The following is a 14343-nucleotide window of genomic DNA, read 5'->3' on the forward strand; positions in this document are numbered from 1 at the left end:
TCTCCCAGCCACTCAGCCAGGAAAGGACCTGGAGCGCGTCCCCCCTGCGACAGTCAGACAGGTGGCTAGGGTTACGCTCGATGGTCCCTTCTCAAAGCCTGCGACTGTATCTCTCAAAGGCACATGATATTTTCTGACCCAGTCTACGACCACGTCTGGAGTTCAGGTGTCACTCTGGAGTCAAGGCTTTCATCCTCTTGGCTGATTTCTTTTTCGGGGGGAGGGGATGCCATAGGGTTGTCATCTTCTGAAACGTGTCAGATTGGCAGCCATCGAACTTAGAATCCTGGAATGCTTATCCATATGCCGTGGGCAGAGACATGCGTCCCTTCCCCTTGCCAATGGGTTTCGCCTTCCTTTCGGGTGCGGGCATAGCTGCGTCTCCATCCCTTTGCCCTTCCCCATCGCTATCAGCTGCAGGAGCAGTGTGGTTGGACTGGTCTCCACTGGGAACCAACTCGGGGCACCAGCTCATTTTACACACTCCACTAACCAGCCCTTGGATGATCATTGCTTTCAGGCATCCCTGACGGCGAGCGGATCTGAACTTGTGCCATAGTGGTGGAACCTCAGTATCCCATTTTTCAATCCCCACAAGCCAGCCAGGCCCTCAAGCATGAGGCACTTGAGACAGTGTCTGAGTGGTGACGGCCTGGAGTCCTGGGTGCATGGGAACACTGGACTGATGAAACCGAAGTGTTAATTTACTGAGATGGTTAACAGGTGCTGTAGAGAACCAAGACTGTGGTGACTTTTAGCAGGGGGCGGGAAGGAGAAAGTCAAGAGAAAAGGGAGCGAGGCCATGCCTGGGACACAGCAATGGTGCTGCAGCAGATGCCCGGAGACAGGAGCGTATCTCAGGCTAGGGGCACAGCCTGCCCTGGGGAACAGCACAGAGCCGAGGCAGAACGTACGCTGCCCGCTAAGCACCTGCCTGGCATAGGCAGCAGTGTGGCAGCGAAAAAACACAAGGCTGGAGTCAGAGCACATGGCCTTTCACCAGTTCATGCAGGCTGGAATCCAGCCTCAGACACACACAAACACACACAGCTGCCATTCACTGCTCCGATGGGACTCCCCTCACCCGTACCCTGCACTGGGGAGCTCCCTTCTTCCCCTCTCCTTGCCCCCACCCAGCACTTGTCTCCCCACTTCCCTCCCGTTCCCCCTCACAGTCTCTTACTCATCACATTCTCTTTCTGGGCCAAGGCACATTCCCGGCACCTTCCATCCCCCTTTGCTCCCTGCATTCCCCTCCCAGGCTGCCCCCCGCATCCCCTTGCAAAAGTCCAAGATCATCAAATCCTCTGTCAACTTCTTCTACCTTTCTACCTACCACGCTGCAGCTGAACCACTGCTCACAGACACTCTGAATGCAAAGCGGTTGTCTTTGTAACTTGTTTCTGTGGTGAACTGGCCCGTGCAGTTCAAAATACTTCCAGGGCTAGTCAGAACTGGGCCAGGTGACTTCAGCTCTGGGAGTGGTTGAAGGTGATTGTAAATCCCTTCTGAGAGGACTGTGACATCAGCTCCTGAGTCAATTTTAAAGTCACTAGCCTTGCCCTGAATAGTCAAAGCATGCACCGGACATAGCCAAAACCCTTGCATAGTCAGCTTTGTGACTGTCTGCAGTAAAATCAAAGGATTTAAAGATATGCCATGTCTGCTTCCCCATAGCATAAATCAAAGACTGTACCTGAATAGCTCCAGTCTGGGGCCTAGGTCCCTTTGTGAAGCTGGGCCCTAAGCCTCACCCTTTTGCTCAGCATTTCCCACAGGCTGGCTCAGGCAGCTCCCCACTCGACGTGCTGGCTTCGGAAACTCCCTCGCTCGGGCCCTGGCTCTCCCCACGCACCGTACCGGGAGCCTGGGGGTGGAGAATCCCTCTAGGTACTGGGGTATCTCGGACCTTTGTGAGCCTGGCCCTGAGGGTGTGAAGGTCAGTTCTGTGCATGGCAGCATCTTTGAGCTCTGACTCTTAGCAGGTACCTAGCCGGTGTCAGTGCACAGAAACCGGCTCTCTGGGATGTGGCTGTTGACTGGAGAGTCTGAGGTTCGGAGAAGCCCAGCTCAGGCACCGTTAGAAGGTCTGCCCAGCCCATCAGCCTCAAAGCTCCCTAGAAAGTGGGAGCTTTTCCTCGAATGGAGCTGGCAGACTGCAGGAGCAAAGAGACTGCAACCGCCCCCAGCCTCGGGACTCTGGGTCTTTTAAAATAAAACCTTTCCAGTAGCTGTAGCAGTGTAAATGCTGACCAACCTAGCAGTCACACCCTGGCTGGGGGTTGGCGACTGAACTGTGACTCCAAGAGGCTGAGCTGCTATTGCTTCAGGAGCAGGGGTTTCAGCTCCCTGCCTCTAACAGGCTCAGAAACTCTGTCCAGGGTCTAGCCACCAGCAGGAGACACAGGACTGTGCTAGCGGGGGTTACCCCAGGGGAGGCAAAAGTCACAGGACTGTAACTTTGTTCCCTTGTGCACGTGTCAGCTGATACAAGCTGAAACCCTCAGCCACCATTCCAAGGGCCCAGTCCTGGGCTGAATCTGCTCAGACACATGCCTGGTCTAACATATGCCATCTAGAGAGGTTCCCCAGAGTGCATTGTGCTCCAGTGCCACCTCTCCCTTGCCACTCCCTGTCAGGTAACTGCTGGAGGCCCCATATTGCTTTACATCAAGGGAGGATTTGCTGAGGGAATGCTCTGCCCACTTTATGCTGTGCTGGCAGCACCAACGTCCTTTCAGGGCCTAGGATCTGACCTTTACATGATGGGTATTGCTCAAAGGGGCAATGTCAGCTCAGAACATTTTTTTTCAGCAATCCTAGATCCTTCTCTGGTGACCCTCTGCTTTGCTCAGGGTCGGCCGGACAAACAGAACCCACCCAAAGTACACAGTAAACTTACAGCACACACCATGCCACAGATCAGTGATACTCAGACTGGCTCTTTAATGCGTCTCCTGCGGCTCTTTGCAGCACAGGATATTTATCCACCGTATGATTTAATTATTAATCAATCAATCAAAGAAAATGAAAAATGAGTGTGTAAACTCCAGGAAGCAGAGGCAGCTGGCCCATTCCAGCCCACACAGGCTCGCAGGACTCAGGCTGCCAGGCTGAGGCTGAGGCTCTAGCTCCCTGCAGGGTGGTAAGGTCCCAGAGGTCTAGCTGCAAATCTACGCAGCAGCAAACAGCCCCACAACCTGAGCTCTGCGAGCCTGAGGGGGCTGGCCCGGGGCAGCCATGGTGTCTGGTCACAGTGTGGACACTCGTTGCCCAGGACAGAATGCTTTAGCCCTGCTGTTCATTCTAGGAAGGGAGGCGAGCAGCATGTTTCACTTCCTGGGGCAGCTCAAGGCTTTGATCTTGATCTTTAAAGCCCAAGATGGTTTTGGTCCAAAAGTGCCGAGGGCCCAGCCTGATGCGAACTGAGAACAGCCTTGCCCAGCACCCAGAGTCGCTGCCCAGCTAGGCCTGCATTTTTTAGCCTCCAGGGGGAAGCAGAAGGCTCAGGCTTTTGGCTGATTGGGCAAAGACAGGAAAAGGTGTTTTTAAGTTAGGTGCTGCTTTGTGGCATGTCTCATTTTATTTTGGGAACTACGGCCCTAGAGACAAGCACATTGCAACACCCGGGGGAAGCAAGAACTCACCGGCAGTTGCTGAGCAGGGGAGATCAGCTCCCCAGAGAAGGTGCTTTTCTGAGCATGTTTAAACAACACAGGGAAAGGCTGCAGAACCGGAGCCTGGAAGCCCGCAAAGGCAGCAGTCAGTGTGCACTGATATTGGCCTGAGTGGGAGGTGGGGGGGAAGTCCCTAAATTAACATAGAATCCCGGTTGTCAAGACAGATGGATTCCCTGTGCAGCCACTCGGTCATGTTGGCGGAGTCACTGCACCTCCACTTCCCTTGCAGAAGGCATTGGGGCCCAACCTTCTGTGAAGCCCTTGCCAGGCAGACACAGCTCGCTCGCCAGCACTGGGGGTTCCTTCAAGGGAAAGGGCTCATGGGTCAAGCTGAGCAAGGAAGATGCAGCGCTTCTCAAGGCACTTCAGCCGTTCTCCAACAGCCAAACACCCAGCGCTCGCCCCAGCGCCGTTCCTCAGGCAGTTGTCTAATCGATGGCCGGGGAGTTTCAATTCTCTGGATTGGTTGGACTGCTCCATGTCGTCAATTTTTTAAGAAATTCAAGCTGTGATTGGCTGAGTACAGCATGTGTCATTGCTGCTGTGCCGTCAGAGGACCACAGCAGTGTGCGCCGGTGTGCCCGGTTGTCACATGGCAACAAGGAGGCAGAATCTCTGCTTTGCCCCTCACCTGCCATGCAGCGTCAGTCCAGCAGCAGGCTCTTATTTCACAGGCGTCACACAAGAGCTAGGATGAGGCAGATTATTAAACTACAGGCGCAGAGCAGAGCAGATTGCTGGGGGCTCCTGGCACATTACTGATCACCCACCAACAAGGAAGTGGGGGGAAGTTGATTGTGATTGGGGGGGCCGCACTTGGGCCCGAGCCCAGAATTTGTGCATACACCAGGCAATCACACTTCTCTGAGCAGCTCTCTCGCCTGTGTCAGTGCTAAGAGACACGCAATATCAGCAGCACATTTGCTCCCACCTGGTGCAAGTGTTTAAGTAGAGCAAAGCAAGTGCCTGCACACAGGACCCAACCGGGGGCAGAGATGTGAGCTAATACAATCAGTTTGCAGATTAAAGCAATCTTTCCCATCAACATCTTCTTCCCCTAACACTGAACAAGATCCAAGTCTAGCACCTGTCCTCTCAGTGCTGCAGCTGGTCAGACAGAGGAACTCACCCGTTCCATTACTGGGTTCTGCACTGTGGAATTTATTTTGTTCAGATATTAGGCATCGATACATAAATTAAAGACATTCAATTTTTAAAAAACCCTAAAATGTCTCCACTGGTAAGAGCACCAGGGTGGAACTGACTGGACTGAGAGCACGTCCAAGGCCAGTAAAGCGCACACGTTCCTCTACCCTGAGAGCGGGAGAGACCCTGGCATAGCAGTGTTGTGCATCTTTTGTAAGGCCTAATACAGTGGGTGCTGTTGAATTTGCTGCATACATCAGACCGTCTGCAACAGCTGCTACAGGAATTATAATGACACCTGGGCTAGACATTTAATTCCATTGAGATTCACCAAAAGAACTGAGCTGGGCATTCAGAGGAGGAGCAGACAGAATGTTTTTCTTTAATTACAAAGCAAAAGCCAGCTCTTCTGCTTTGTGTTCATGGAGAATTTTAAAAGCCCAGGACTCAACATTCCTTTGACTCCCCTGCTGTGTCAGTTATCCTCGGCCCAAGTCAGTCACACCCTTGCAAGAACCTTCACCTTTATTGAAGGAGGCAGCAGAAGAATCTATCACCATCAGAACCTCTCAGTTGAACCTCCATTAGCCCACCACCCACTGGGATTCTGTGCCAGTAACCCTCTCTCCAAGCTCTGCAGCCATCTCACAGGTCCTGGTGAGAGGCCAGGTGTGCACCTCCACCTACGGCAGGAGACTGTACCCTTTACTTCATACAAAGTGGGTAACTGAATCATACCCTCTGCACTCTCTTAGCAATAAATAACTGGGGAGGGTGGCTGTGTCCCCAGTTGGTTTTTGCACCTTATTTGCTCTTTTTGTTGCATCTAGAGCAGATAATGCCCACTGCTTGCATCCATCCCTCTTGTTTCTGGTCAGTATTCTACAGCTGCGCCCCTTCTCTCTTCCAGCAGGCACAACTACCGCTTGCATAGCACTCTGCCCGGGAAACAAGCTTGGCATGGCACAGCTCATGTGACCATCTGTGGAGATGTAGTGAACAAATATTCATACTCAAAGACTCTTCCTGCAAAGCAGTGGGTCCCACCTGCGACGGAGGAGAACCGTGTGTAACACCGCTGGGAGCACACCTCCCTGCTGCAGCCCGGTTTGCAAACCTGCCTGGCCTGTGTTGATATGGCCTGGCCCCGCTGCGCCCCACAGGACTCTGTGGAAGGTTCCCGTGTGGAGGCATACTCACATTTGGTTTGGTAAAGTGCAAGACACTGCATCAAGAGAAGGCTTATTGGTGCAACCTAGGAAGTGAGGAGCTGAGACGTGCTGGCCTGAAAGAGCTTTGGGAGCCTTTCAAAGAGCTTGGGAGGCTCCCTTTGGGTTACTGGAGGTGTTGACATTGCAAATGAGACATGTCACTTTGCTCCTGTCCAACACCCACCTAGGCCCATATCAGGAAGCCTGGGGAGGAAAGAGGCCAGCCTCCTCCAGCCAAGAATAAAAAAGGAACCAACAGCAGCTGCTAGTGTCTTAAATCATTCACACTTAAATCTACTGCACATTCTTACAGTGTAAAGCTAGCGCCATGGCCCGTGCAGCCTGTCGGTCCCAGGCACCTCACATCAGGGACTGGTGAAGTGATGGCACACCCAACCAGCACAGATTGTTCCCCACAGCTCTCACTGCACTGTAGGTTGGTACAAGTGCAGAGATGGCACTGGTGCAGGTGAGAGTACAGGAAGCTCTTGGATGGAATTCTTAGAGAATCTGATTTGTGCAGTGTTCAGAAAAGTCCAATAGCCTCCAGGCAGCATATGGGTTGAGTTCATCCGGGTCCCTGCAGAGCACCCATGCATACCGCATCTGCTGAACTTTGTCCTGAAACAAAAATTCACTTGTTAGAACGGAAACTACAAACTACAGAGAACACGGCACTGCTTTCAGGCTAGGAGTCTCCCCCACCACCACACAGAGAACAGGGCACCGCTGCTGGGCTCGGAGTCACCCCCCACCACCGCCGACTAGGAGTCACTCCTCCCCCCACACACACAGAGAACAGGACACCGCTGCTGGGCTCGGAGTCACCCCCCGCCACCACCACACAGAGAACAGGGCACCGCTGCTGTAAGTCCTACACTGATTCGGTTTTTAACTTTTCTGCCCTCAGTGAAGCGACACAGACAGTTCAACAGCAGCAGACACCAGATTCCAGTCAGACATTTATACAGCTCATGGGAAGACCCACTCTCACAGGGGACAGAACAACAGCTCATGCTTCAGAGCATCGACCGATCACTAAGAGTCTTGGGTCAGGACGAGACGTCTCTAAAGAGCAGGTTATTCCAGTTTCCCAGACCTTCCTCTGGAGCAGCTGGTAAGACAGGATACTGGGCTAACTGGGCCCCGCTCTGTCTGGATATAGCAATTCCCCACACGCAGTTAAAATGCACCTGTATTCTGAAAAGGACAGCCTGGGGCTCCATAGCTATTCATGCCAACTTCCCGAGCTCAGCGTACAGCTGAAGTTTTTCAACTGCCAGCACTGCAAACACACGCCAAGGAACTGAAAACTCATCTGGGCTCTGCCTCGTCACGACTGGTGATAAGGATGGTGCCGTCAGAATGCATCTCACAGAATTCTGTTGTGGATACACGAGGCACAATAAACCCTTGCTCGAAACGTGGTTGAGGCAGGAAGGCTCTGGCCTGGGAAGCATCCAGGGTGGCCCCAATGAATTCTATAGTTGCACTGGGGTTAGTGTGGACTTCTGCTCCTTTACGAGCAGTCCCAGCCTGCTGCACATGGAGCAAGTGAGGGTCACACTCTCCTGCACCTGGGACTTGGACCTGCCCCTGATCAGCCAATTGTCCAGGTAAAGAAAAATTTGCACACCCTTTCGTCTCAGGTGGGCAGCCACTACCGCCATGCATTTGGTGAAAACCCTTGGAGCCGAAGATAGGCCAAAGGGCAGGGCTGTAAACTGGTAGTGGGAGCCAGCCACCGTGAAGCGAAGAAAGTGCATGTGGCTGGGGAGGATAGACACGTGAAAATATGCATCCTTGAGATCGAGGGCGGCATACCAGTCTCCTGGATCCAGGGAGGGGATTATGGAGGCTAGGAAAACCATGCGAAACCTAAGTCGTTTGACATATTTGTTTAGACGAGGCAGGTCTAATATGGGTCTCAGGCCCCCCTTCGCCTTGGGGATAAAGAAGTACCTTAAATAGAACCCCTGCCCCCTTCTACCTTGAGGGACCATAACCACCGCTCCTAGGTTGAGGAGGGTGCCCACCTCCTGCAAGAGGAGTTGCTCATGAGAGGGGTCCCTGAAGAGGAATGTGGGGGGGAGGGTTATTGGGGAGGCCAGATGTACCAAGTCGAGGCCAGCGCCGGCGGAGCACTCTGCACCGAGGTCATGCTTGGTGCCAAGGTGGAGTGGGCCGGCTCGGAAGCCGGGCAGAGCGCTGCCTCCATTAGCAGGGCTTTGACTGGATTTCTCGGTCCTTCTGAGTCCTCGGTTTAAAAGCCCTGCAGATTTTACACTTGTCTTTTCTGTGCGTCTCCCCCAAGCACTTAAGGCAGCGGTCATGGGGGTCGCTGAGCGGGAAGGCCTTCCCGCAGGAGGCTTGAATCCTGGCGACAGGGGCATAGCCCGGCCACTCTAAGTCCCCCACTTAATAACACTTAACAAGTGCTTAACTAACTAAACTCCTTAGAATACCAACAGTTCAAAGAAGCGGAATAGTACATGCAGAGAGCAAGGCTAGTTCCAGCAAACATCACGGATGGAAAGAAGGAACTGAGGGGGCGTAGGGCTGGCAGTGCCTCATATACTGCGGCATGTGCGCGGGGCTCCAGGGGGCGCCGGAGCCGGCCCTACGGGATCTGCTAAGGGGAAAAACGTTCCAGGAACCATGCACGGAGGCGTGCACTCACCTATAGTGGAATGGACATGAACAATCACTCGAAGAACCACCACCTTTTGGGCTGAATGTTCCCAATTTAGCTTTTGCCCCAAAGGGTTCTGATGCTTGAAAATTTGAGCCATGCAGCCATTTGAGATACATGGCAATAACACACACGTTTTCCTGTTCTGACAACCAGTTTAACACAGATAACTGGAGAGCAACTGAACTGCACATGGAAAGCCCCTGTAGTTTGTACCTCTGATTTCATAAAGCAGAATGTGTTTGAATATGGCCTTGTGTGCATCCGAACACCTAAGCGTGCAATCTCCAACAACCCTTGGCTGGTTGGTGCCCATTAGGAAGCACATTTCTCCTCCTCTTCTGTCATTTTTAGCCTTTTATCTTTTATTCATGTCCCTCCACCCACTACCCTTCTTCTCTCTTTAGTAACGGAGGAAATTCAATACAAAAAAAACCTCTTAATACAATTTTAACCTGCACTATGAAAAGTCACTAAACTGCAGGAAATGCAAGCATTACATTTCCCATCCATGTTAAAACACTGCACACATGTAGTACTCACTCTAGTCCAGTTATCCTGGGTCAATGTGTATAGTATTTTCCTGAAGGACTATGCTGTTAAGCTATAAGCATATAAAATGGTTAATGTGGCTGAGTTAATAGCCACTAGAACCTTAATTTGCATTTTCTATCTATTTGTGACTTTCAAACTCCATTTCATTATATTCTGTAATGAAAGAGGTGAACCAGGAAGGGAGAAAACTAGCACCAAAACCGTGATCTACCTGGAAAGGTTTATGCTCCTGAAAACTAAGGTGGTTCTATTAGAAGTGTGGCAGACAACTACAGGGATCTTGTGACATCAAAACAAGACTGACCACGGAAGATGGCTTTCTTGCAGAGGAATGAGACATCACAGAACAGAGAAAACAATGTTACCTGTGCTGTGGGACCTCTGGGTGATTGATTTTGCATTTTTATTAATAGGGCTACATCCTAATCTTGGCTGTGCAGTGCATGTCGCTGTACATATTCAAAGGAACTGGGACTGCAAACGTCTGTGGACTCCCAGAAGCAGATTTCTAAGATGTAGGTGTGCATTTAAGATTAAAATTTGGGACAAGCCCAGCATCCTGTACCACAATCTCTCAGGATTAATTTTAAAGAGGATTCCTTGGACCTTGCAGAACTGCTTTGCTGGATGGTTAAAAGCCTATTTCCCCAGATCAGCTATGCAAAACTTCACAGGAATCTGTCCCGTGCTCTCTTTTTAAAGTGGCATATTTGCTAGGACATCTGGCATAATCATTTCATATGCTCCCAAACCTCCTAAGTGCCCCATTGAGGGTGAGTTTACAGTATGTAATGGGATCTAAAACGAGTGCAAACAAAACAATACTGCAAGGACAGCAAGCACCTGATTTCTATTTAGAGCGTTTACAATTTGAGGCTCATTTATACCTGAAAGGTTATTTGCTCAAGACTCCAGGACACTGCAGGAGCAGTGCAACAACAATACTGAATCATGGCTGCCAGCCGGCTGCAGCAGACACTGGACTAAAATGAAAGTTTCATTTCCTTTACAGCATTTTAACACAGCTCCCTGATTTATTGTTGTTCTCAAGGAACCAGACAGCAAACGGGCTTTGATAGCCCCTTTAATAATTATCACATCAATACCCATCTTTTACAAATGGGCTAATTTACTGTGAGAAATCCCTAAATAGATCGCTCTTCCCCTTGCAGTTAATATGACAGGCTATAAATCAGTCCAGATGGGCCCATCATTAAAATTAGTCCTTTTTTCTGTAAACCTACAGTCTGGGCTAAGGAGAACGGCTGAGAAAAGCCAATATTTATTAAATGCATGTATTAATTTTAATGGAAGTCTCCTAGAAACTGCCAGCTCCAGGCTCCACACAGTGTCACCTACTACACATCATTAAACTACTTAAACATTGCCCATGCACAGCGAGAGCTGTCTGGGTAGTCAGCCACTCAGCCACACAGGGATTTCCAGAAAATTTCACAAACTCTTAAACCCTTCTGTGTCACTAACTCCCATGACGAGCTCGACAGAACTTCTCTGCAGACGGTGCTTAAGTGACTAACAGTGACACTTGATACCATTTACATAGACACGTGAAACCACTGCTAAGAAGTGATTTACACACAGACTTTAGGACAGAGCCTGGTCAGTCAGGCCAAGCTTTCAGAGGTCCCGATAGAGGGCTGTGCCACGTACAGTGTCTAGCACAATGGCGTGAGTTAAACAGTTTACCTGGTTTGAGCCAAAACCTTAGTACAATGACAGTGGGCCTAGAACCCAAACTCACTTGGCTTGAAATTATTCCCCACCCTCCTTGCAATTTATTAATTCATTTCTCCAGCTTCAATTCCATTTTGCTAATTTCTGCCCAAATATCCAATATTTCTGGGCTCCTCACACCCACAGGTCCCTCTCATCAAGGAAGGAAAGGCAAGAAAGCATATATTTAAAACATACAAATAAACAAAGTAAATAAAAAAACAGGAATCAGCCCTGGTGGGAAATGGAGGTCCTAATGTGCCCTGATCTGTCACTCCCCCTTCCCCATGCTTCAATTTCCCCCAATCTTTAAAATGGGATAATGATACTGACCTCCTTTGTAAAGCACTTCAAGACCTATTGATGAGAGCTAGGCATTATTTACAGCAGCAACACAGAGCGGCCATCACAGGTAGTGACAGCATGTGTATGTGGAGCCGCAGTCAGAAAAGCCACAACACTGCGAGGCTCTCAACCACTCCTTTTTCATCTCTCCCTCTTACCAGGTGCTCTCAGCACCTCCTAGCTTGGCATCATTCTCATATGTAACAAATGTGCTTTCACCTATCCTTTGAGATGGCTGATGGGAATAAAATGGCCCCTACAGGACCAGTTAGACATCGCCCCAACCAGATGCACTGTCCCTCCTAATTCCTTTTTCCTTATGGTTTCTCGCTCATGAAGTCGCTCCTATCAGACACTCCCATGCAGTCTAGCTACATCTGATCCAAGACAATCCAGGTGCACACAAAAGCCAAGCGCAAGAACTGACCAACCGTATGAAGTTCTGGTATCTATGTAAACCAGCCACATTAGGAAGGGATTAGCTGATTAACTGAGGCATGTTGAGTAAGGCTAACTTGGGGTGGGGGTGGGGGTAGGGAGAGGTTACTGTTTTTACGTCCATCGCTGTTGATCTTCCAAAAGGTTTTTAATATGCTAAATTTTTCTTGATTGGAAAGATCCTGCATTTCAACCATTAAGTGATGTGAAGGAAGAGATATGGTTTGTTCAAAACCCAAGACCACAGTCCCAAACACGGAGGTCTTAAAGGTAGTAGCCCCTGTTCCTCTCTGCACTCAATCCTGTATAGATAATAACAGCGCCTCTCATTTCCAGTTTGGCTTGAGCCATTGCTGGGATTTTCCACCCACTGAACTTCCTTTGGCTAGCAGCTCTGTCATTACACTTCATAGAAATGTAAGCAAGCTGGCATGCTGAGTGATCCTGTGTGATCCTCTGGACAGCATGCTGCTGATGGCACTCATCTCCTGGGCTTCACAACCTCTTCTAAACCTTAATCCCACCCTTTGCTACTCCCCATTGCTGCCCAGAATCTTTGGCACTGCTTCCTCTGGCATTTCCAGTGCACCAGCACTATGATCTCAGGCAGTGTTCCTGCCATCCTCTGCACCTGACAAGTGGCAACTCTGAGTGACTGAGCCAGGCCAGGCACAGGAAGGGAGCAGGAGTCACCCACGGGCAGAGACAGGATGATCTGCCCTTTTGCTATTTGATTCCATGCTGGGACTGAAGTGTAACTTATTCGGACCCAATCACCATTTCCCACTATAAAGACCCAAACCCCATTTAGCTCTACACTAGATCACTACACCTTCCTGATTCTGAGCCCTTTTTAGATGGCTGCTCGGGGCTCAGCATGTTCTACTCCTACCATCAGATATCTTGTTTTTCCAAGTACTCTGCTCCAATTTTTTCGGTTTGTTGGTTGGTTTTTTTTTTGTTTTGTTTTTTAACACATCAATTGCTCCATTTTCTAGAACTCCATTAATAGCAGTGAAAGCATCTGAATTCTGGGATACACGAGAAGTTTGGATGTGCTTACAGGACAAAGTTTTCATGTCTGCTTTGAGTGTAGGACCTTGTTACTTCACACTGGTTATGTGGAGACCCACTGTGAAGCACTGAACTTCATCCATTAGTAAGTGATCATCCTAAAGAAAGCCCAGTTCTGCATCACAAAACGTACTTGTTCATTTATTTGACAAGTTTAGTTTTAATTAGCGATGTTCTAGCAAACATACTGAAGTAATGAGGGCTCAAGTAATGCCAGACCTCTTGCTCGAGCACTATTTCATCTCTGCTCAGAAATGGAGAGGGCACGGATTTGTGTGGGTGAATTATGGAGACTATGGATTAGCTAAAGGCACATTAGCCAGGGTCCATGGTAGATGTGTATATTACACAGTGACGACTGGATTAAAAGTGAATGCATACTATCTCACTAGAATTGACTGCTAAGCATTTCATTTTTCACACACAGTACAGGGAACCACTTACCGGATCGCCTTCTACCACCTCTCCTTTCTGATCTTTAATCAATGTAACAAGCTGAGCATGGAAAGTGATAATTAATACGGGTCCCTGATCCATCATCTTCCCCGTAATAAGCTGTAACAAGAGAAAAATTTCCTATTAGAAAGTGGAGAAGTCTTGTCAGGAGAATTTAAGATGACCACTATGACTTTGCACAGTAAATCACTAGCCTATAATCCCCTTCAAGGCTGACTCTGGCTACTCTACTGAATTATACCAGCCATGCTATTATAATTGCTAGAGTCAATGTTGAAAAATGTTTCCTCATTATAACCATATTTTGATATTGCTTATACAACACTTTCTGAAAACTGTGCCTTTTGGGTGGAAATTTTCCAGTCTTGAACGCCTAAGGGCTGGATATTTTGGAAAATGTGAACAAGATCTATTCAGCAATTTCTGTATTACGAGAAGTTGATTAAAAAACTCCTGCTCTTAAAAAAAAAAGTAGTATACCTTTTCCAGGGAAATAACTCCAATCCAACTGCAACTTTGACACTTCCCACCTAGCACGTAAATAGCCATTAACGAGACAAGTCCCAATGCACTGGGTAAAGGAACTTCTAAGCGGAATGGAAGCCGTGAAGGCCAATGCCGTTAGTTTTTTTTCCTTTTCTTGTTCTCTTTATTCCACTGACACATCTCTTACCCCTCTAAACTCCTAGGAAATTAAATGCAAAAGACAATGCAAAATTAAAGTTGCTCTGTTAAGAATGAAAAGTTGAGAAGCAATCATCATGCTTTTCTCTGGAAGTAACCTAGTATGATACAGGGTCAACTTTTCAAATGTGCTTACATGACTTAGGAGCTACTGAAAATTTTACCCATGGCCTTTGTATTACCTCAGAAATAATGTCGCTCTCTGACAGTAGAAAAAGTTGAACATTGCATTTAAGCAATAGTATATGATCATGTAATTAAAGACACGTTATAATGCACACAAAGGGCAGAACTAAGGTGAGAGTTCAAATCAACTATGGCAGTGTTC

At 48.9% G+C, this 14343-nt stretch overlaps 1 protein-coding gene across 1 annotated transcript in view; it reads right to left on the bottom strand.

The window, feature by feature from the left end:
- Nucleotides 1-4817: 4817 nt before the first annotated feature.
- Nucleotides 4818-14343, bottom strand: part of TIMM44 (translocase of inner mitochondrial membrane 44) — a 42107-nt gene continuing 32581 nt past the window's right edge. Inside the window, exons 12-13 of the mRNA XM_067557010.1 lie at nucleotides 13320-13430; nucleotides 4818-6658 (exon numbers count right to left, since the gene is read on the bottom strand). Coding sequence (XP_067413111.1) covers nucleotides 6539-6658; nucleotides 13320-13430 — 231 coding nt within the window. The 3' untranslated portion in view covers nucleotides 4818-6538. The remainder of the gene's footprint in view (nucleotides 6659-13319; nucleotides 13431-14343) is intronic.

The sequence above is a fragment of the Emydura macquarii genome, unplaced genomic scaffold (assembly GCF_026122565.2).
Source record: "Emydura macquarii macquarii isolate MOO-44397 ecotype Brisbane River unplaced genomic scaffold, CSIRO-AGI_Emac_v2 contig_306, whole genome shotgun sequence".
Classification (NCBI taxonomy): Eukaryota; Metazoa; Chordata; order Testudines; family Chelidae; genus Emydura; species Emydura macquarii.